Source organism: Phalacrocorax carbo, chromosome 3 (genome assembly GCF_963921805.1).
Source record: "Phalacrocorax carbo chromosome 3, bPhaCar2.1, whole genome shotgun sequence".
Lineage (NCBI taxonomy): Eukaryota > Metazoa > Chordata > Aves > Suliformes > Phalacrocoracidae > Phalacrocorax > Phalacrocorax carbo.
Window position 1 is genome coordinate 37537096 of NC_087515.1, and position 24375 is coordinate 37561470.

Consider the following 24375-nt stretch of genomic DNA (forward strand, 5'->3'; position numbering starts at 1 on the left):
CCATGTTCCCCACCCCCGCACCCCACCGCGCTGGTGTCTTTCTGGTGCCAACATATCTGCACAGTGAACATGACCAGGGAGATCAAGGAGAATACAGTGAGTTCTCTTTCATGTTTGTTTGCTGAATGTTAATTTGTTGTTTGTTAAGCTCAGTGAGTTTCCCTGGCTGGTTCACTGGGCAAATATACCAGCACTTTGCACTGGCTCAAGAGTAGCGTGAGACGTGCACGGGAGCAAACGGCCAGAGAAAGGTGGGCTATTTCTTTAGGCGGCACTAACCTAAAACTTTTGTGAAATTACAGTGTTGAGTGACACGGAGACTTGTTCCCGCTAAGGATGTCACACATGTATTCCAGAGAGCATGCTAGTGTTATCCATTCGTTGTCCAAAGAGTCAGTTCAATTTAGAGGTCAACCCCCTATTCCCCAGGCAGTTTCCAGCACATTGTTTGTTCCTGTCTTGTGTAGTGTTCTTCTCAGTTGTACAATTGCTTGAGTGTTTCACTGGTCTTGTGTGTTTACAGGGACTGTAACCAAAAAGGTACTTTGTTGAGAGTCTTGAAACGTGTTAGAAAGATAAGTATAGGTGTAGGTACAATTTGAGTGTTAATGTTGTTTTAAAGTTTTAATGTGTTGGAATGTTGTAGTCATATGAGCCCTTTGAAATGTATTGTGCTTTAGCTTATTGTTTATTTAATTGTTTTATTGTAAATTACCTTTATAATCACAAGTTCAATGAAGCCTGTTAGAAATGGTAAATGTGTGAGTGTTTTATTGTAGCAAAGCCATATAAAATAGCCGGTCTCAGCTGAGCTGTTGGCCACAGGCAGAGCTGGCGGAGGCACTGTATCAGGGCATAAGGAACCATCAGGACCCAAAGAACAGAATTCTGCTGAGAAAAACTTCATTACAGCTCCAAGCATAAGCACTCAGGCAGAGAAAAAGGCTCCAGTTGGTCTGTGGACACACATGCCACCTGCATGACTGCACCCATGCTGAGTTAACAAATGCAAGTGCCTAATCTTTAATTCAATGCAATCTTCCAGAAGCTTGTAACTGCTCATTTCTGTGCTGCCAGGAGAGTGTCAGTCTTCCCGGCATGAAACAGAAGTCCAGAATACCTTGTTTAATTAATCTGAGAGCCATGCAGTCTCAGTGTGCCCACCGAGATGCCACTGTGACCATCAAACCACAAATTCTTCCTGTCCAAAACTTGAAATCCGTGCATAGTTCAGAGGAGGGCAATGCCAACCAACAGACGACATAGCGGTGTTTGCCTGCCTCCACCCAACCTTTCAACAACACCTCTGGCCGGTTAAACCTCACTGGCTTCCTGTTCTCCCCTCCAGCAAAGCAAGTGTAATATTTCTCTGTGCAACCCAGAGCAGAAGAAGCCTAGTGAAGCCAGACAACGCCATGCACTGCCCTGCCGCTTTGGGGAAGAATTAGCCACAAGGAAGGAGGAATAGTTGGCCAGCATGTGGGGAGCATTTGCAACACTCAAGAGGGTGATATGCACCAATGCTTACAGAGGCAATTCAGAGACCTTTTGCATCCTTGTAATGCCTGGGTTCTGAATTACTTGTGTTTGCAACAGATTCCCTAGTGTTCATTAAGCATTTCACTAAGGAAGAGAAATCGAACAGGCATGTTGATGTAACACAGGCTCCAAGAGTTCACAAAGATGAGAAGATGAGAGCGTCTTGCTTCCTCTGCCAGCAACACCCTCTTCCATGCTCACCTACCTTGCTGGGTTCCTGCAGGCCACTTGACTTGCCTTATGACACTACTGCAATACATAGTTGCTGCAAAGTCACTTTCAAAAGCTTTTCTTTTAAGTACCTGGGCACAAGGGCCAAAATTAATAGGTTGGGGGGTGGAGGGGATGGGACTAGAACACATGACACAACATGCCTTATTGCTACTTCAAAGCATGTCTGTTCAAGGCTGAGAGCGCAATATTTTATATGTGATTTTACCATCTTTATCACAATTTTGGGTTTCTCTTTAACAGCCACTATTGTTTAAGTGATCTTTGCTGTGAGTGGTGGTGAAATGGAGCCTAGTTTAGAGGACTAGTTTAGATCTTCAGTTCTAGGAGAGAGATTCACCTGTGACTACGTGGGTGTCTTTTGCAGCAAGCAGGCAACAAAGCAGTATGAACCTACACTTACATTTAAAATGTCAATAGGCTGAACTCATTTCAAACCATGTTTTGGACATGGTCCATGTTTAAGACACAAGGCGCTAACACCAGAATAATGTCAAAATTGCTTCTTGCCCTTAAAAATCTTCTGTCCGCTCAACTCTCATAAGTTATTTACCTATGCTCAGCAAGAGAGTTCCCGTCACATTCCTGATAGAAGTCCGTGCTCTGATCTCTTCCTGAAATACAGCTCGCTTCCAAGCTGCCACCTTTCCTCCTCCATCCTGCAAGCATGTAGACAGCTCAAGGTACCCTTTGTAAGAAGAGGCCTGAAGTACCACGATAAATGCTCCAGTCCCAGACTTTGTGGGACTGGCCTTTGCTCCCGATCCACAGAGGATATCCCAGTTGTTGTGACAAATGTACCATCTTGATTTTTCCCCATGTAATATTTGGCTTTACTCTTAGTCATGATTCACCTGGATCCTGCTGGTGCTGTATGGAGCAGCTAGGGGAGGACCATTAGCCTCCAAAGAGTTCAATAAAACCTCCTCCTTTTTCTGAGTTGAGAAATTGTTCATACCACACTGGGAAGTCTTGCCTCAAAGTGTGCAGGTGGGGAGGACAAGCAGGGCATAGGTTAAGGGTCAGGTAGCAGGGGGCTGCTTGAATTCATGCTTACAGGGTAGCATAGGAACCAAGTCGGCTCCTTCCCTGGTTGAAGCAACACCTATTGATAATCCCATTATGCATTTCTCTTTCTAATCCAGGCTCAAAGAAGCCTTTCTTTAATATTCAGCTGAAGAGGTACCCAACATGCCTCTCAGCTGCTGAAAACACCCAGGCACAGGCACTGCCCACCGCCTCACCAGAGATTCACCTGCATGCTTACTTAGGTCCACCCACTCACAAGGCTGTTCTTCACTTCTGATCACTTCCTCATTTTGCCTTCTTTCCCCCCCCCCAAATCAACCACCTCACCTAAATCCCAACCGCTAGAAATGCGCTAAAATTGAAGCACTGTTTTATTTATGTCCTACATGAGCAGAACAGGGGAGCATTTTCCTCCAAAACCCTTCAGACAAATGAACATGGGACATTGCAAACACAAGCAACTATAGCGCAGGAAAACATATGAAACCAATGCATGCTGTTTTGACATACAGACTACTACCTGCGAGAGCACTGTACCCTTTCTGGCATTATGTCAGGACTTGGTAGAGTAGATGGGAGCAATACCTAGAGCAGTTGTGCTCAAGTACAGGCAGGGAAATGGAGGGAAGAACAGCAAAACAGTGTGAGTACGCAGCAGGAGAGGGCAAAGCAACGCAGGAGGGCTGATGTGCAGGAGGTGGCAGCACCTAATCGTTTTTAAAACGGCTGAAGGCTCAAAAACACACGAGCATTCTCATGACGCAGTCAGCGGCTTTGTTTCTAACTTCTTAACTAGCCAATGTTTTCTTATTTTTAATAAATAACATCTATTTGCACCTATTTTACATTGTCTCAGAAATAGCAATAGTAAGCACTAAACTAATTTTTTTAGAAAGATGCGATGTCGCTTCCAACCTAAACTAGGCAACAGGTATTAGGTTTCCCTGCCCTGTGTCAGCAATAGGGAAAGAATTATGACATGTGCCTCCTTGCTTCATCAGTGTGGTTGAAAGGACAGACGCGGATTGCTATTAAAGCTTATTCACAGACTTTCTTCTTATCTCCAATCCACCATCAGATACTTTAGAGGTGTGTACTAGGAGCAGATTTGCTTGCCATACTGCTGTTCAGTCCGGACAGACTGTAGTCATCGATTCTACTCCAGCCAGAACACTTGCGCAGAAGATACACACAAAAGTGCATATTGTTGCTTTCTAAAAGGTGTTTTAAAATTTCACATTTCTCAATGACTTCTTTAATGTCTAAAAATTGCTGTCAAATCAGTTGGTCTGTGCAAGATTTTAAGCAGCATGACAAGCATACTAAATATTTTTTTAAACTTTTCTCCATGACAAAGGCCATTCAGAGTAAGTCTTACTGTCTTTACTTTCTCAAGTACTTCTCTTTTAAGCAGAACTTGTGTCTTACAACTTAGTTAAAAATTCTATTTTTCGAGGCAGAGGTGATCTAGTCCCCCCGCCCCTTCCCGTTCTGTCACAACTTCACAGGACCCTGGATACACAGGGAACCCGTCTCAGGCACAGAATTTGCTGTCCTCGCTCATCTGCCACAAGACAGCCCATGAATTCAGGGATAATAGCATCCGCACAGCAGAAGATGCAGGAGGTATTCACTGAAGTTCTGAGCTGCACATAATGACCACATGGACCCTCCTCCTCCCACACACCTTTCCCTCCAGCAGACATTAACTTTTCTTCTTCATTAAACTACTGTTGTCTTCTACTGCCTATTTACCTTGCACGCTTTTCTGAGTGGAATCCCACTGTAAATACATACAGTAAGTGTACAAAAATGGAACCTGAGAAGTGCTGTTAACTGAACTGAGAAATTTCACACTTAGGTGTATTCACAGGAGGACACCTTTTTTTCAGTTGTACTACCTATGCAACAAGTGTACAGCGTGAGACTTTTTTTCCCCCTTAATGTAGGAAGTAGAAGAATTTCTGCTAGAAATACAAATTTACCAATACAAGTAAGCGATTGAATTGCTCCCCTACGTTCACAACATTAGCCTTCATAAGAAAGGAGCAGCACGCACCACTGCTGTGTAGCGATGCCCCTGCTGTTAACCACTGTAGTGTTGTAAAGGGGCATGGTAGCACAGGGGCTGCAGGTGACAAAGTGACAAGAAATCCACTTTTGTGTTCAGCTGTAACTTGTGCTCTACCAGAGTGTACTCTACCAGGAGGACGTTGAGAGTCGTAGGTCACCTTTAACAAGTAATTTTCTTCTGCACGCGTCAATATTATCTCCCATGGAAAAATGTGAAACATTTATAAATACCTTTATGGAAAGGCAAAAGCAGCCATTCTCGATCAGGCAGGAAGCAAAGGGTTCTTTAAAACTGTTTAATTACATGTTTCGGGTAAGCATAGACAATACAGGAGATTTACCACACTCTTAGGTATTTCCATTCTTTTCTCTAGGCTTGAACTATTCATTAAGGATGTCTCTCAATCAACATCCTTGCTCAATCACTTTTGCTGCAAAGAAGGGTGCTGGAATAGGACTATTGCAGGAAACTTCATTCCATCAAGGCATGATTTTCTGTGGGCTTTTTTTCTCCTTTAATAACCACCTACTAGTCTTTGAAGATATTCTGAGAGAACCCTGCCTTCCAAGATGCCCTGAAGAATGCCCTGAAACCAAACGGTTGGAGTCCTAGAAATGCTGAAGCCCTAGAAATACTTAAATCAATACCAATATGTATGTTGTAGAGCTGAAGTTCTCTTTTTCCTTGGCACTGTGCCACTGATGCCTGGTTTGTGTCCGGACGCTTCTACATCAGTTTTGTTTTCTTCTTCTTTCATTAGCCTTTGGGCTTCTTCCCCCATTTTCTTTCGTTGCTGCGCTGCTTCTCTTTTTTTTTTTCCCCTTTCTGCTATCTGTTGTTGTCTGCAATTAAAGAAAATGTGAACTGCTAAAGAACACGAGTCCAATTTTCAGCATACTTTAACTTCCTGTCAGAAATGGGTTATAATTCATAATTTGCCCAAATATTTTACAATCTAAAAGCCACTCAGCTCTCAAGGATTCAGTGTGTCAGGGAGAACGTAGGACAGTTGTAAGGCCCAGAGCTATTTAGACAAATCTAATGCTTCAAGTAACAATACTACCTGTCTTTTTCAAAATCAGACCAAAACAATTTGACTTGCCTAGGACATTGGCTTGTGTCCCTCCTTCCCCTCAGCAGAGGCATCAGAAGCTATCCTCTTTGTAATGCAAGTACTACAAACATTTTCTTCATGATCAGATGAGATGACAACTTCTAATGTTCCTTTTCATGTATTCAGCATCTGTGTTGTATTCTATTGCTCAGTACAGATAGAAACAATAGCCTTTAAGGAAAAAAAAATTAAAGTCTACGGTTGTATATCCTTTTAGCATTATTTCTTATCACTGCTATAAAACCCCAGACATCATTACCTGCTAGCTCAGAGAATCTGTCGACAGAAATAGGTTTCTAATTTCAACAAATACATGGCTGACTAGAGCAAAGGAAAAAAGTAACCCCCAAATCCACTTGTTTTATTCCCCACTTCAGCTAGAACACATCACTGAGTGGCGCTGGGGCAACAACTGGATCCATACTCCAAGTGCCACGTTGCAGCTCTCTCCTCGATTGCATAAGTAGTAACAGAATGATGTCAGGAGGTCGCTCCGGCTTCGCATTCAGTTTATTAGATTAGAAAAATCTGTCAAGCTGCTTGCAAGAGGACTTAAAAATAAAAGTGAAGCTTCATTAGTTTGAAAAGGTGAAATTCAACACAGATTCGGTAAGAATAAAGATGTGCTTATTAAAAGAGAATCAAGAATTCTCATTGACAAGGCCGAAAGGAGTTAACTTTCGACATGCCTAAACTACCCGTGCGCATCCACATCAGTGTGTAAAATGCAGAGAATTAAAAGCTGTCATCACTGGATGCAGCCGTGTCTGGTAGATGCCAACTATGGACAAACTGGACACACAAAACTTAGAAGTATTTGAGGTACAAAGGCTTCATATTATCTTTGGACTGGGCAGGACAGGAGAGGGACTGCACTTATTCAGTACCTTCACGGTTTCCCTTCATTGATTATTAATGGCCAGAAGTTTCCCTGTGCTCTGTTAAGCTGCTCTGCTGTCTGTCATGGAAGAATGAAATTAGTAATTTGCATCAGGATCTACCTCCCAAGTTAACGGAATTCCCAAGGGTGTTTTTGAGGTGATGACCCACTGTTGTACATTCCACCAGAAGGCCAGATAGGTGACAGTGCTGTCAGTCTAGCATATGCAGAGTAATAATGTTTGCCACTTTACAGTAGCAGATTTTTGTATGTTCCCTGCACCTCTGAACCGATGCAGAAAGGAAGACGGTATATGCGCGCTAGCCTGCATGTAAAGGCAGCGGTATTCCAAAAAGCCACATGAGGCGTTAAGCAGTGCTGCTATTCATTTGCAATTGTGAAGTGAGGACAGTCACAGCAGATCATGTTTCTGCCCCACCCTATAAACTGCACAACACACAACTCCTCTGCACAGAGAGGTGGTTTCCATGCACTCCGCTGGCTGAGTGATTTTATTGGACTTCAGTAGCATCCAGATGAGAGGAGACCTTCACATTACCTCAGACAGAGGAACTGAAGTCACTGAAAAATAAATACAAGCAATAAATACAACCACAAAGTGATTACCCTTTCACTGCTCTTTTACTTGGTCATTATTCCAAACATTGATCTCTATTCCAAACTTCCTACGCGTATTCAACATAAAGCTACGACCTTTCAGGCTCAGAAGAGGTTTCGTTTCTCAATAAAGAGGCACCTATGATGAACTACAGCCACATGTGACTCATTCTTTCTGGGTTCCAAAGCAAGAATTTGAGCGGAGTTTGGATGGAATGATGCAAGCTGTTTAAACCAGGGAAGTATTCATTCCTGATGTCAGCCTTGCTTTGCATTCCTAACACAATTTATGCCCGGGAAAACCCAACTCATTGGTTAACAGAACACTAATTATAAGCACTGTTAGCACACCGTTAGCAGACCTTCTTATTCCAGCGTGGTTTTACTTACTGTAGACCTACTGAATAACTGTTAGAAGAACGACTTCATACTATTCTTTTACTTCAACACGATTATAAATGTACAAAAAACATCTTCACACACGAGACATTTTATACAGTGCTGCTTATTCAGCCAAAGAGCATTTAGCTTCACTGTTCCTGTTGGGAAAAAAAATAAATTTGTTGGCATTTAGAAAGTCTAAAGGTGCAGATAGGTATCTACAATTTGCAGAAGCAACCAAGTTCTAACTAACTTCAATTAACTGAAAATCCAGTTTAAAGGAAAATCCAGTTTATCGTCCACTAGGTTGATCACTGCCTGGAAAATCTGGGTGCATCTCAGCCCAGAATCTGCTGGGGAGTGGGGAAGAAAGAGACTACAGGAACTTTGCAGGCACTAGTAGCCTACTGCTCAGCACTGTCTTCCAGAACGCTTTGGTCTCCAGGAAGCCATATTGGGCTTATTTCAACTGCTGCACATACATACCAAGCCACCAGAGAAAAGGTCACAGGATATAGTCTTCCCTGTTACTTAACGGAACACAGCCCTCCATTACTACACAAAAATGCTTCCAGTCTAAGACACTTCCAGATATTAACTGAGCACCAATAGGTACCCAGACACGGGCAGCTAAGGGAGATCCTTACTTTCTCTGCACATGGATTTCATTCTCAATAAGCACTGCTGGAGTAGAGTCAGCATTAAAACGGCTGCAGGCTCAAAAAAGCATGTATTTTTGTTCTTAAAAACTCGGATCACAGAAACATCTCCTGTGTCTAGTTTAAACGAGTTGAAGATGTTGTTGTGTCAGCTTGAGGGTTTCTAATGTTATTTTTAACTCTTTCAGAGGGAAATGAGCGCGCACATGTCACCCTCCGTGAGTGAGGATGCCGTGCCCAGGCTGAAGCCCGCGCTAACCTCGAAGCTTGCATCCCGGAGTTGAGCACAGAGAGGCGTCACCCTGTGAAGGCTTGGTGTGTTGTAGCAGTTGGTGCTGTGAGGCCTGGCGGCTGGCAGCAGGGGGGAAGCGGCTGCTGGGGGTGCCCTCATTTGCATAGCCCAGCCCCCTCCGCGTGCATCGGAACGCCTGGGTCCCCCCCGTGGCAGTTTTTGACCGGTCCCTGCCAGTTGGGTCAACGGACCCAGCGCAGGCGGCGGATCCCGCTGGGGCTCCTCTGCCTGGGGTAAATCCCTCGGTATTTGTGATTCAGGAGAGGTGAAAACCGAATCTACGGGTCTCCTTGGACAACCTTCAGGAGCTGTGGGCTGCAGATGGGGGGGCGCCCCCCTTGTCTGCCCCAGTGACTGGTCCCATTGCTGATCAGAAGTGGAACAGCTTTAACAGGTGAATCTGCCGTTTCTCTCCTGGCCGTTGTGGGAGCTGTTTCGGGGGTGAGGGAGTACCTTGAACTCACTGGTTATATTGACGAACTCTCGGTTGCCTAAATATGGGACCGAGGCTGGCTCAGACATGGGTGTCTACATTAGAGACATCCATGCTTAGTCAGATGAATCCCACCCCGGTCTCCTGTGTTCCTCATCAGGTCTATGGCAGCTCTGCTGTTAGCCTTTACTGAAGCCAAGTACGGTTTCTGTCTCTTTTCTTTTTCTTTTTTTTTTTTTCTTTTTTTTTTTTTTTATGTTTGTTTTGTTTTGTTTTGTTTTGTTTTGTTTAACAGAAAGGAAACCCAGTCTTAGACATTCATTTGCGGAAGAAAGTTTGTGTTTGAAGATCACACTTGGATCTTCAAGTAAGTCTAATTAGATGCCTTTTCCTCTCCTGTTCATCCCTGATAGGCTTGGGCACTGTCCATTTGTCCTGTTTCTGAGGACCGCTGCCCAAGGCAGCTAGCATTGCACATGGACAGCCTGTATCTCCCGTTGCACCGTGAATTTTGTTAGCAGGAGCGAAGAATTTTTAGGGTATAAGCTAACTGAATTGCACTGAAGTGAAAAAAGTGCTGTGTAACTTCCAAGAGATAAGAACGGAATATAATTGGAAGACAAATATTTTGAGCAAAAGATGCTGAAAAAGCATCTTTGAAAAATTATTAGCATAGCGCTATGGTTTTTTATTTAGGATTTTTATATGTTTTAGATTTAGAGTTTGAATTTCAACAAATTGAGTTGAATTGGTGTGGATAACATATTCAAAGGGCCACGTATTTCTTTCAAAGAAGAATAAACAAAGTAGCACCTACAAAGACTGTTTTGGCTTTCAAGTGTTTTGTATTTTTGAACCCAAATCTGCCAGTTCCTGTTAAATTAAAGTGTTCTAGAAAAATGTCACAGATTGTATGATCCACCCTTTCTAAAAAATTATTGTTGATGTTGCTTGGTTGGGCTGAGGCCCCTCAAGACATATATCTCCTTTTGTTCAGAAGACTCTCAGGCTGCAGCAGGCACCCAGACATCACAGAGATAATAGAGGATCCCGAAAAGAAGTCAGCAAGTTACAAAGGAGGAATGGGCAAGTAAAAGGCGAAAGCCTGAATCCCATCTGTCCTAAGCAATGATGTGCTCAGCTCTGGGCTGGTGGCACAGGCCACCTACAATTCAGGGTCTCGGGCACAAATCTTGCGCACTTAGGTGCTTACGTCCTTCCTCACAAAGGAAAAGAACATTAAAAGGAGATGCCTGTTACTTAGTTCAGTAAAGGGAAAAGAAACTTCTACTTAGATCTGTTTGCCTCTTTTGGAGGCTGGACTTGAGCACAAAGGAGACGAGTGCCCTAGTAGCAGGCTGCTGAGCAGGCTGAGGGGATGCAGGGAGTCTGCTCCCAGGGAAGCTCTTCCACTTTGTATAATCTAGTTACTCTTTTATTGGGGGTTTGAAGCCAAGTACCCAGCAGGCACACCATAACTCTTCTCTCTCTCTCTCTCTCTCTCTCTGGCCCATTAATTGTCCTGATACCACTCCAGATCTCCTGAAAGTGGGACGCCAACTGTTAAAGGGAGATTCTCGCCTCAGGATGCCTGCAACCTCAAGCTCAGCCTTGCGCGTGGTCCGTGAGAAAGCCACGGCTCCAACTGCAAATCTGAGTAAGTAGGGGATGCAGATATGGGACTTTTGCAGGGAGCGCCTCAGCCGCTGGGCTGTTGGACAAGGTGAGACCTGTACCAGCCAATTCACCTTTTAGTGCCAAATGCCTTTTGATAGAGATGCAGGTCTCCTGGGGACTGTGGGGACATGCTCCTCCTCCATCGGGAAAAGATGGCTGAGCTCCTGGCGTAAGAAGGGCACTGAGGTTTAGAGGTCAGAGTTGAGGCAGGTATGCAAGATGGCAAGAGCAGTGATCTTTAGTAAAAAAAAAGTTGGCAGAATACGGTGTGACCGCAAACCCTCAAGGATTAATAGGCTGAAAAAGCACAGGCTTCATGTCTGTCCTTAGTGTTCCTTAATGCTAAGAGTGCTACTGGGGGGAAAAACAAGCAAATGACAGCAGTCGTAACTTGACATTCATTGCTTTGAGACCCACCTTGTCTTTCTTTAGAACTATAGAAATATAGTTTAGGCAACCAATCAATATACTGGGTAGGGTTTTACTGTTCGTTTCAGTAGATGGCACTTGATCTCTATTATTTTTTTGTAATAATTTCAAGGTGTGCGTTACAGTAAATGTTTGGCTAGCTTTATGACAAATTTTGCTTTTGATCCTGGGATTGCAGGGCTGCTTAGTTAGTTACCTCTCGCATATGTTTCTCATTCTGGTGGTTTTCTCTTCCCTGTTGAAAACAGGTAAAACTGATTTAAAATGTTTTATGCACATTATAATGAAAACCATGTGCCTTCTATTAAGGGTGATTGTGCAAAAGCTTTCAGCTGAATCAGGTTTAGCATGTGATTTCATGTGTTTGCATATATGCTGTGGACACATACCTGCAGCATTTGCTGCTGTGAATGCATGCCTGCGGGGTTTGTTGCTGTGCACCAGCCAGCCTCTCTCCTCCTTGTGCATTGGAACCAGATTTAGGAGATGTGTTGAAGAGGCCTCTGAAAGCCCTTTGTTAAACTTCTGCCACCAACATAACGGGACGGCTGGCATGTTGACCTAGTCTATGACGGAGTTCACTCCCTTTCTGTGTCCTGTTAAGTCATCCCTGCCAAAGATGATGTTTTCCAGCTTCTAAAAGTACTTCTGACCAGCCTATTCATTTCTATTCAAGCAGACCAGGTAGTACTGCCAGGTATATGAGAAAACTCCTGAGGTGACACCACATGCTTCCTTATTAAAGACTTGTCCGTAGGTGGATTTACACATCACAGAGGTTTTTCCAAAACTGTCATATACAAGTTGAGTATCATGTTATACATCTATTGGTATTCCTTGAACCTCCAGTCTCAATGTTTCTAATGAGGTTGGAGTAGCAAAGTAGCATCCTTCCATCTCTGATCGAAAGAGCCTTTTGGTTTGAACAGAAAGATAAGTTGTCCAGACTGTTGTCTTCTCCGTGAACATGTGTTCCCCCAGCAAAGGTCATTTCAGGATGAGGAGGGAAAATTGCTGGCAGCTGTTCTAAAGTGGTATTAGAAGAGCTCAAACTGCATATAGAATCACAAAAAAGAATTAGGTCAGGCTAATTTCCGTACGAAGAATCTCTGTAAGGTATATAAAGCAGGAAAAAAACCCCACCTTGTAATGCTCTTTGTCTGTTCCAACATCTGCTCGTGGCTGCTCTGCAAATCCATGAATTAAAAACAATGAAGAAAAATGCTGGCTCAGGATACAGTGATATGCAGAGTCTACATGATGGCTCTCAGCCAATCTCAGTAATTAGTTTGTAGTGACTGTTTTTAGAGATGAGCTTGACTGACTGTGGTTTCACGGCATACACAAGCCACATTCCGTATTTATTTGGAGATCTGCAGTGCTTATACTTTGCATGAATGCAGCTCAGATTACTACCAAAGCTATAGTATTTAGATGAGATTGGAAAACTGCTTAATGAGATAAATTTTGATTATTTGATAACAAACTTTCTTCCAAAGTAAGAAAAGTAGGTGAACTAGATGAGCAAAAATCAAGATGCATAATTAGTTCAGATCACACAACCAGCAGTATGAATTGAGGGGGTCAAGTAAAATCAAGTTTAGATCTAAATGCAGGGAAGCAGGATCTGCGTTGAAGTTCTTCCCCAAAGTCTTCTGCCTGGCATTGAGCTGGAAGTCTCCTCACCCAGCAGGTTTGAACAGTTGATGGTCACCCACACTGAAAGTTTTGCTCCACGTCTTCTCTGACTGCATGTTTGCCAGCTGCCAATTTATCAGCCGTTACTGCGCTGTGCAATCAGCTGCAACGTGATTAACAGATCTGTCTGATGAGAGGGCACAGGCAAGCAGTCAGGTAGATGTCCACCCAAGAGTGATAAGTGATAGCTTCTTTGGCCAGCGCAGTGGGATAGGGGAGGGGATGCTGATGCCAGGCATTGCTGTGCTCAGGTTCTCACTGTCATTCTGGGAGCACAACTTGCAAGTCTGCGCTTGATGACTAAACTGCATATACAATAAGAGGGGGTGGTTAGGTACTACAATCCAAGATTCACAGCAGAGAGCATGCCAGGCAGGAACGCACCTCTACCAGTCCACAGGAGAGGCCAGAGAGGCGTGCCCGTCTCCCAGATTTGGCCACCTACTTGTACCCTGCTTGCGCCCATGCACGTGCCTCACATTCACTCTGAACCTCTGTACCAGAGCCAGACCACCTCTGTGAGTGCCAGCAACCAGCACGTTTCATTGCTTTGAACTATGGCCAGCACTGGTGCTACCACCCACCCTGTTCTGTGTGGCAGCTGCGCAAGTAGAGGTCAGGGAAAAGATCTGAGTTCAGTGCCCTCCTTAGACCAAAGGAGTTCAAATCCACACCTCTCACAAGAGTTCTGAACCACTGCAACCTACAGAGCATCATCAGCTTCCTCCACTGGCTTTAGACCTCGGGGTAGTAGAGGGTATCTGTCGGACACGGGCAGCGGCAGAGCACATGGGAGCAGCTTCTCTGTCACACAAAGAATAGAGCAGTCTACGTGGAGGAGAGTCCTGATCCTTGCTCCCAGGATTATATCTGCATTTACGCAGTTACTGTTGGATGTGAAATTTATAGCAAAGTGCAAGGCAAGAGTCTCATGTATAGTAATAGTAAATCGCATAGTAAGTCAAAGGCCAGGGACTGGAACAAAAACACGCTGCCAGCTGAGCTTGACACTGTGAATTGAGTGCATTCCCTGCTGGCAGCCTTTGCCCTCAACATGGGTCATTTTTTAAAGGGTGTTATCTGAAGAAAAGCCGGAAATGCTGAAGCAAGACTTCATCACTTCTGTGCAGCTTCTTTTTCTTACATTTGTTCGTGCATGTGAGCAGTCTGGTGTTCTTTCCTAGATTGCTTGTGGTGTACAAAAACAATCTTGCAGGAACAACCCCGTATTAAATAGAAAAGAAGTAGCATTAATGTTTCCTGGAAATATTACTGCTTATGCTGTTAAAGATTGAAAGTGGAGATGTAGCTGTGAGTTAAAAGTTTTAAGATAAATTAAACTTAGTCTTTTAAAAATACAGATTCTTTCAATAAAGGGCATTACAACTGAATTATCTCTACTTTTCCAGCTGTTTCTAACGGCTTTGCTGGAAGTTCTTATGCAGTCAGGCCCCCTCTCTTCCCTTGGGGTCTCTAAATAAAGCTATCTACAGGGACAGCACGCTACTTATTCCTCCATCAGCTGCACTGGAGTGGTGAACTTATATTTTTTTGTGTTTTCGTCTCTTTGCTGTGTAACAGGATGCTTTTGAAGGCACAGAAGCTCAGCAAATTGAAGTGCTTTACATTCTGAGGACAAGCTGTCTCTGTCAGCGCTGTTTCATTTACAGCTCTGTTTCACTGGGTGACTATATGCAAACCTAGCATCAAGAATGATTTTTATATCTATATATACACACACATAGATATATATTAAGAGGTCATGTTTATGGAGTCAGAAGATAGGTAGTTCTGTGGTTTCTATACTTTGGCAGCTATGAAAGAGTGGTGAAGTTGCAAATAAGAAAGACTTACACCAAAAGTCTAAATTAGCTTAAAAGATTTACTAAACTCAGATGCATCCTGAGTTTTAGGAATCCAGTTCTGCTCAGCTGTCAGTGTTCCTGTCACAGATATTACTTACACTTCTTCCTTTTTTCTATGTTGTAACCTTACCATTTAGATAGCACATGGACAATCAAATGCACACAGGAAAGTTTGAGCTTTATTCTTATAGAAGGAAAAATATTACATGCTCAAGTGCAAGCAAAATTTGACTTTTGAGGCCAGAAGACCATGCCACAAGGTATCCAACCATCTGTAATGGCTATAAATAGCAGACTGGGATGCTATACTCCAGGCATGCATGTACGGTTGTTGTGTGGCTCTGTGTAAGAAATGTATATACTGGCTCCATAGACATAGGTACGTATGTGATGGGGTTGCATACTGTCCTGGCAGACCAAGTATACCTAAGCTGTTCTACCTTGCCCAGCCAATTGCAGTGCTGTGGCAGGATGGTGTTAGCTCCCTAAGCAGTGGTCCTCCAACCCATGGGGCAGATGTGCACACACGTCTGACGTACCGTCACTGCCTTTTCTGCCTCTGCCTGGGTTGTGCCAGCTGGCACTGCCTGCGCTCCTCATCGTGGGCAGCACAGCATGCAGTCGTGGGGTTGCAGGCTCCCCTCTCCCCTCCATGTCAGCTAGAGCTAGGTGACTGTAGTGGTGCTGTCAGGGCAGCAAGGAGGCTAAAAGGCAGTGCAGAAAGCATGATGCTGTTTGCAGCACTCTCTTAGCTCAGTGCCGTTGCCCACTGAGCAATAAAGTGCAGGGACAGCACTTGATACTGCACTATTTCACTCCAGTGTCTTGCAGGCAAGAAGCAATCCTGGAAAACGTTGCAGCACTTTGTTGGCCATCGCTGTGTTGTTCTTCCCGTTGCACAGAGCGGTGCACAGCTCTGCTCCTAGGGAGTGGGTGTGCTGCTGCTTGTAGCCTGCTGCAAGGTGGGCTGGGGCCAGAGTGACGGGCCTCTCAGTGTTGGATGCCATTACGTGTGGCATGAGCGTTTCCGTCAGAGCATGGTGCCAAGTTGTCTTGCCTGCCAGCACTGTGACACTGAGTGGCTGCAGCATGGAAATATATGTATGAATGAATTTCAAATGAGAAATTCATGATGACTGAATATGTGGTATCCTTTGTGGGAAATGGTGGGTAAGACACTCCTCTTAGTCAGGGGAGTCTCAGATCAGGGCAAAACAAGTGTTATAGCCAGTTCAGGCAAAAGAAATGGTTTTTGAGAAACGGCAGCCTCTTTCATGGTTAATGCTGCTGAGGTGGGTTGTTCTGGGACTTAGATGTGTGAGCTTTCGCAATCACATTGTCACAGCAACAAAAGTAGTCAACTGGGGTACAAGACGTGCACATCACCATCAGTTCTGCAAAGGATTTAAGAACGACTGTGCAGCTGAAGGTTTATCCACCCCAGTGGGGGATGATGGTATCTGCAGATGCATCATGGAAAATATAGCAAAAATGGGGTTCATGGTAAGTCTGCAGCTGCTGGCTGGGGGTGTCTGTGCGTGAGACGGCGCCCAGAAATTCTCAGGTGAGAGATGCTCCCCCTGACCAGCTGTTTAAAGGCTGTTGGAAAGTTATTTCCATTCCCTCAGATTAAAGTCATCGTACAATATTGTGGCTTTGCAGTGTAAGGCCCAGATATGGCTTTGGACATCTGCCATTTGAGTGACAGACTGAAAAAAATCCTAACTTTAGGGTGGGTATTTTTCCAGGTGATAAGACTTTCTTAGTGGCTCTACCTACTACTGATTGTAGCAAAATGAAAGCGGTTTTCCCTGTACATGCCAGGGCTTGGGAAATAAAAGCTGTGATCCATAGAAAGTCAGAAATCAGGTAGATGGCTTAACACCCCAGAAGCACTTGAGAGCCGCGCGTGATTATTGGACTGATTTAAGGCTATTAGAACTGCTTTACTGTCCTTCTGTGTGCCACGAGAACCTGCATATGTGTGTACATACGCAGACGCATATACCCTATTAGCCTATACACATGTATATGTACATATGCATGTATGTGTACATCGTCTCAGAGACCAAAATGGAAGCGGCTTTTCCCCCAGCGCGTAGTGTTTTCCTATGGTTTAAAGCAAGCGAAATCTACAGTTACAGTTGTGTGCTGCTGCAGGAGCCATGTGAGCAGCCTGATTCTTGTATTGACGGCTGTAAGAAAGCAAACAGGTGGTCACAACAAATGTTCCTAGCCATGTCCTAAAAGGGCTTCTTTAGTGTGAGGGGTTTGTGTCCAAATGGTTTTTCTCTGCTCTTGTTTAAGTGCCACTTCTGAAGAAATGTTGCAAATCCAGAACAAATCACGTGCTTGACATCAGGGTTGTTGGAAAATTCATGCAACTGCTAAAATTCACACAGGATGGGCAAAGGGATGATGCTTGTTGTTCATCGTGATTTTTAAAACAGCCTTTGAGTTATGATTTCCACTGTGTTTTTACTCGTCCCTTTTCTTTTCCAGGGATTAAAACCAATTTTAGCTCTTCAAGCAACACAGGCTGTACCTCAGTGCCTGAAGCCCATGTGTCGGCTGCTGGAAGCAAAAGGTCTTTTTCTCACAAGTAAGCAAAGCCATTTTTCCTGAAGAGTGAGAGAGTTGCTAGTGCAGAGATAGACTACTACGTAAGGCCTTGCAGCTAATACATAAAATAGCACTAGTGTGAGTTTTGAAACAATTGGGCTAACACTATGCTCTTGGGCAGCACTTACACTGATGAGAACTGTAATATGAGAAAGGGGAAAAAAAAGCTATATTTTTTGAGACCAAAACATGTCAATAGGCCAGATCAGCCGACAGGTATTTTTGTGTTGTTTGTTCATAACAAGTATGGGAGATACCCTCAGGTAAGACAGAAGAGACTTCAGCTGGAGTGGAGGAGGAGGCAACTGGGTATATGTTGCTTAACAGCAGTACCTCTAAGAAGTTAACCTTAACCTTTTGGTCTTATCACTGTTTTCTCTTTGTAATAAACTGTCAGCTTGGCATGTGCCTTTCCAGGTCATGACCTTATTTTTTGTAGGAAGAAGTAGACAATATTGCCTTTGATGCTTTTGTATTCAACACCCTTGCCCAACCTTTCTGTAACTAAAACTATATGCAAAAAAAAAAAATATAAAAAAATGAGTTATCTATCTAAACAAATCTTTCAAGAAAGATTTCTGTAAGATTTCTCCCTATCATTTGTGAAGTGCAAATCCAGAGAGCTTGTGAATGCGAGGATGAGGACATTTGGGTGGAGCAGCGCACATTGTGCTCCACCCACAAAATCCCTGCTGGTTACATTTTTTGGAGTAGGTGGAAAGAGTTCAGATTGACAGGACGGGTTTCCTGCCCTTTGTGGAAGTGCTGGCAGGCAGGCCGGGACTGGCAGTGGGATACCTCTAGGCTTAAGTCACACAGATGTCTCTGAGGTCGGAGTGTGCCCCAGCGCACAGAGATTGTCAGAATGATGCTTAATGAGCAGTTTCCTATCTGTGTCATGAGACTGTTCATTAGAAAAATAAACATTACCTAAGCACTCTCTAGATTAAATCTAACCAGTAAAGGTACTGGCCGGGGGTGCGTGTGTGTGTGTGAAAAATACTAAGTATCATATGAAGCCCTAAAATCACCTTACTTGCAGTAAGATTCTGTATCATTGCATGTATTTCTGTGCATTTAAATGTAACTTCAAATTAGAGCATCCTGACCCACTTAATTAGACAGAAGTCCTCTGTAATAATGCTCCTTCAATTGCATTGCTGCATTATGCACAGTCTATGTGAATTCTGCCTCACCCAAGAGTTGATGCTGTACTGTACGAAGTGGAAGGAGAGGTCTCCTTTGCGATATGTTCTCTTTTAACTGTTTGACTCAACTTCCTCTGAAAAATCTCAGTGTTGTCACAAACCACAGTCCCGCACTTCATTGTAAAATAATTATAAAATCACCCAAACCACAGCAGTGTGATGAAGGTTTGCAGCAGCCACTTTCCTTATAAACTGTTCCATTTTCAGAGGGGGGATGAAACCAAGTTAGGGAATCTTGAGAAGAGTTCTTGCTTCATAGTGCTGTGGTATTTAAATTTTTATGTTCAGGCCTCTTTGGTTGGCTGGATTTGCCTTTTTCTTTTCTGAAACCAGCCCTTTCATTACAGTTGAGAAGAACAAATTCCATGAGAGGATGTAGGTAGCAGTGTAGCAGTGCAGGAAGACAAACCAAGCGAGCAAGCGAGGAACCCACCCTGGGAAGCTGTGCTCAGAGCACCTCAGTCCTTTGGCAGTTGCCAGCAGCACAGATAGCAGTTGCTTTCAAGCCCACAGTCGACAGTGAGGTTATTTAATAAAGAGTGGGAAAAGAAAGGTAGATACGTATGAGGGAAACTGGAAGGAAGGAAGGAAGGAAGGAAGGAAGGAAGAAAAAAATCTGTGGTTTTCTTTGTCTATTTTAATACTATTTCAGCCTGCTCACCGTAGGCTTTGAACTATATCTAAGCAAATGAATGGTCAGGCATTGGACCAGGCTGCCCAGGGAGGTGGTTAGAGTCGCCATTCCTGGAGGTACTTAAAAGATGTGTAGATGTGGCACCTCAGGGCATGGTTTAGGAGACTTGGTGATGTTGGGTTGACAGTTGGACTTGATGATCCTAGGGGTCTTTTCCAACCTTAATGATTCTATGATTCTCTTCTATGATTCTATGAATAGTTGACAGTGGCAGCTGAAGCACCCTCTATGCCAAAGAGAGAAAGGAACAGTGGCTCAAACAAATCTGTTTTCATCACACACTGTGATCCCTCAGGCTGCTTGCCAAGGAGCATGAAAGCAGTCTTAGAGCAAACCTCCATGAGCAGGCATCCCTCTGCCGGTCTGGCCAGGGAAGGCTGAAGCGTGGTTCTTTTGGCCCTAGCCCAGGCTGCAGTCCTCTCATTGCTTAATGGAGTCAGAGGTTCAGGGAATGTGGATGATCTGGTGGAGTCAGTGGGAACCGTGCTATCCACAGAGAAACGTGAAAATGGCCAACGTTTCCCTAGATCACATAATTCAGACTGAGAGCCCCACAGTCAGTGAAAGAGTGTGCAGTGGCTGATGACTTCAGGACTTTCTTCCCGGCCACTCACAGTTATCTACCTGTTTTAGTGTTTAGACAGCTTTGTGCGTGAAATAAGACACATAATGAGTTGTGTGATAAAGATAATCCAGTATGCTTTAACCATGTTGGTTCTCCTCCAGTTGTGGCCTTCATGGTCAGAATAATGGATCCTTATCCAACAAGTCCAGACCCAGCCCACCTGCTTCCCGTGAAAAGGCCCCTTTGTCAACACTGAGCAAAACCCAGCCGAGTCCTGCGAACACCCGTCAGAATTATGGGGCTTCTTTAGCCAGCAGAAGCAACTCAGGCTCAAACAAAGGAAGTGACAGCAGCCAAGTGACGAGGTAAGTCTTTATTTCAGCATCCTGGTGTTCAGCACACTGACTTACCCTCTCTGCACTCAAATGTGGCATCAGCTGGTTGTCTGGCTTGCCAAAGGGGTCGTGTTGCTCCTCAGCATGGGTGTGACTCTTCATATTGGTGGCTCGACAATCAACAGTGTGCTCTATCCCATGTAAAAGTTTTACTGTTTCAGTACTGTAAAATTCAAGGTTACTTTTAGTCAAAGCACTTTGTAGCTGGTTTTCACTCCAAGGCAGGCTCCTTTCCGTGGTTTTATGCTGTCAGTTCTCATGTGGCTTTCCTGGTTCTTTCACAGAAAGGTCCTTTCTCCTTTGGAGAGAGTTGGGTGGGGTTGTATAGAAAATATTGTATGCTCGGGTGAAAATTCACCCTGCCCGGCCTTAGGTACCTCTGTGTGCAGTTTCCTCTACAGGGAAGAAAACTAATACCTGCGGGAGCATGCGACACGTATTGCAGAGAAGAAATTGTTGTTTCTCTCCCTCCCTTTCTCTCTCTTTCCTCCCACCCCAGGCAACTCAACAGCCAAGCACGTCAGATACACACCTAAAGCTAGATAGGATTAATGTAGGTTTCAGGGTGCTCGGCTTCTTAACTCACATGTGGAGCTGAACTCAGTCTGTACGCTTCCTTACCTGGCTGTGTCTGCAGCTGGGTGCCCTTGCCAATGGCCCAGCTGCCTGCTCTTGGGCACCGTTTTGGGTGAGGAGATGGCTAGGTGTTTTAAAGTTAAATGTCTCATTTGAGGCAATGGCACTGAAAACAAGTATGATAAATAGTAAATTTTGTACTATAGCCACAAATCAGCCCTTTTCTCAAGTACTTTGATTTGCCAGAGGGAGTCACTTGTGTGGACACTGAGGAGCCCAAAATGAGCCAAGCGCCATATCAGTCTATGGGATGTGTTCCTTTTTGCCAGGACTGAAGAACTGTAGGAGTGATGTTATGTGATGGTGTGATGGTTTTTTTCTTTTCAGGCGATCAGGGAAATCTATTTCTTGTGGTCACAACTGCAGCACTAAGCCAGAAAATCCGGAGCGGTATTTGACTCCTCTGCAGCAGAAAGAAGTTACAATACGGCATTTGAAAAAAAAGCTGAAGGAATCCGAGTGCAAAGTTACAGAAAGGTATATTTCACTTCAGAAATAAGACTGGACAAGATTTATTCAGGAGCATTAAGGGATGGGAGTCCTGATCATTTTTACTCTTTTCTTGACCATGTAAAGTTTTCATTAAGAGATTGGAAATATGATCGGGCTGATTAGGTTGTTTTCAGGTATTTAAGGTTTCATTGTGTGCTCACTGAATATGTACCGTGCACTTTCGTTACAAATATGGCTGTCTCTTTTTCCCTTTTTTTGAACTTTCCCGATAGAAGACTTTTAAAGGATAGTTCTTCACCAGCCTACTTTAGCACTGAGACCTTTTATACATAAAAAAAGTTCCACCTCGCTCAGAAAATACGACGACAAATGTCCCCCTTTTCCCCTAATGAAAGAAAAGCTCTGACACAAACTAGTGTGCCCGCTTGTGGTTTTGTTGCTTAGATATGGACTTTTTTGCAGTAGCACTTTGTATGGATGCTAAGCGAAGAAGCAACAATGTACATTACACAGCAACAGATGTTCTCTCTTTTACTAAAGCTGTGCTCTGAGAACTGGCTTTCCAGCACACACAACCCAAGCGGGCACAAAGGGTTGTTTGAATGGAGCCCCCAGGTAGAGTCCCAGGGACCCCTTGGTCCTGCTTTGGGTGGCCCGACATCTGTACCTGTGAGGGCTGGATCTCACGCAGGGGGCCCTTCTCCCCACTTGCTTGCAAGTGAGGGCAGAAGCCTCTGGATCCATGCTGGGCTGGGGGGGTGCCAAGCAAGCCCGGTGCAAAGCAAGCCAGGTGCCTGCAGCCCTGAGCCATCCTGCTGTCTGAGGCCACTGTTGGCTCTGGCTATACGTGACGAGCTGCTGGCAGGCACAGGGGACACATCCAGGCAGCTGTTTGTCATTTCCTCCAGGGTGAGGCAGTAGGTGAGATGTCAAGCGCTGTACTGGTTGGACCTAACCCAGAGGCCACCACTTTCACCTCCAAGTGTCCAGGATCACAGCATAGCCCACAAGGCTGCTGGCTGTGTGGCCAGGTTGGTGACTCCAGCTAGGAATCAGCCAGTGCGTCTTGGCAGCCAGCTGACATCTCTGCCAGTTCTCTCAGAGGTGGCAGCAAATGATGCATGGAGGAATTTGCTTCTTCCTTGGAGCATCTTTGCAGCATAGCCACCCCAGTGAGGTGGAGCCTCACGTTGACTCTTCAACTAGGCAGTCACCAGAAGTGTTACGATATTTTTATTTTGCTCCAGGGAAAGAGAAATCGAAAAGCTCAAAGCTCAGGTGGAACGTATGAAGGAAGACTGGATCGAAGACGAGTGTAATCATGTGGAGATGGAGCTGAGCCTCTTGGAAGCAAGGAGGGAAATTAAAGAACTCAAGCGAGGTATTGAGAGCATGAAGAAGAGCTTGGCTGAGAAAGACAAAAAATTTCAGAAATACTTCCTAGACGTAAGCATTGAAAACAAGAAACTGGAATCTTTGGTGTCGAGCATGGAGATGGCCCTGAAGAGCTCTGTGAGAGACGAGCAGCGCCCAGAGTACACATGTGACTCTGAGGGGAAGCCGTTGTGTACCACGATGCCAGACAGCCCCACCACAGAGGACCAAGCTCTGGAGGAGCTGGCAGGTAGTGGGCTGTTTCTTCATGAGGACACAGCTAACGGGACTGATTTATTTGAAGAGAGTTTGACCACCACAACCTCTGAGTTGAGTGATTCAGCTCCCTCCAATTCTATTGTGAATCAAGAGATGCTTGAAAATGTTCTGGGTGAGAAACTAACTTTTTCCCAGGAGGAGGAGGAGAAAGTCAGAAACATGATGGTGGAGCAGACCATCCAGACTGATGTGGTGCCATATAGCCTAGAAGGGGAGCAGTTCATTCAAAACATGTTCAGAGCTCAGAGCTCAAGATGCCTGTCCTCTAAGCCCGCCTTCTTCCCTGAAGGAATTGGGTCAATTTCTCTTGAAAGCCTCAGTGATTCTGGTATCGTAGTGGACTTAACTCCAGGTGAGCCAAACTCTACCATCCTTTTGTCTCCTGTGACACCTCCATGCAGGAAGGTGGAGCACGGAGTTAATGAAAACCATTTTGTGAAAGAACTTGATTTTACAGAACCTCACGATGATGAAGTCTTTGGGTACGTCAATACTGTTTCTCAGACAGGAATAAAGAAGACATACTGGAGCAGCAGACTCGCCAGCGATCTGGCTGTAGCAGCCCCTGTTGTACCAACTATCATGCGGGCTTTCAGTACTCATGGAGCAGGAACAGATCTCATTTACAGTACTGGAGCGTTGTTTTGCAGTTCTGTCCTAGTCCACCGTTTTGCTCTTGACTATTTGATTTGCCCTATAAATCGGTTTGAAAACATGTTACTTGTTTCAGAATGGAAAAGGTAAAGCCTTTCTACAGGATGTTTGTAACTGGTGTTTTCTGAGAGTACTGCTGCCTACAGAAATAGTCCTCCTGCTCCCAGTCACCATGTTCCCCACCCCCGCACCCCACCGCGCTGGTGTCTTTCTGGTGCCAACATATCTGCACAGTGAACATGACCAGGGAGATCAAGGAGAATACAGTGAGTTCTCTTTCATGTTTGTTTGCTGAATGTTAATTTGTTGTTTGTTAAGCTCAATGAGTTTCCCTGGCTGGTTCACTGGGCAAATATACCAGCACTTTGCACTGGCTCAAGAGTAGCGTGAGACGTGCACGGGAGCAAACGGCCAGAGAAAGGTGGGCTATTTCTTTAGGCGGCACTAACCTAAAACTTTTGTGAAATTACAGTGTTGAGTGACACGGAGACTTGTTCCCGCTAAGGATGTCACACATGTATTCCAGGGAGCATGCTAGTGTTATCCATTCGTTGTCCAAAGAGTCAGTTCAATTTA

The 24375-nt window shown here is 44.5% G+C and overlaps 2 protein-coding genes across 2 annotated transcripts in view; one reads left to right on the forward strand and one right to left on the reverse strand.

Annotated features, from left to right (window-relative positions):
• Positions 1-24375, reverse strand: part of MRPS5 (mitochondrial ribosomal protein S5) — a 1175798-nt gene that overhangs the window by 53715 nt on the left and 1097708 nt on the right. The window lies entirely within an intron of this gene.
• Positions 70-23889, forward strand: LOC135312755 (syntabulin-like). The gene is given in 9 exon segments (XM_064448513.1): positions 70-96; positions 10248-10347; positions 10788-10907; positions 17422-17521; positions 20170-20373; positions 21367-21516; positions 22740-23382; positions 23384-23450; positions 23453-23889. Coding segments are annotated over 9 exon segments (1848 nt in total).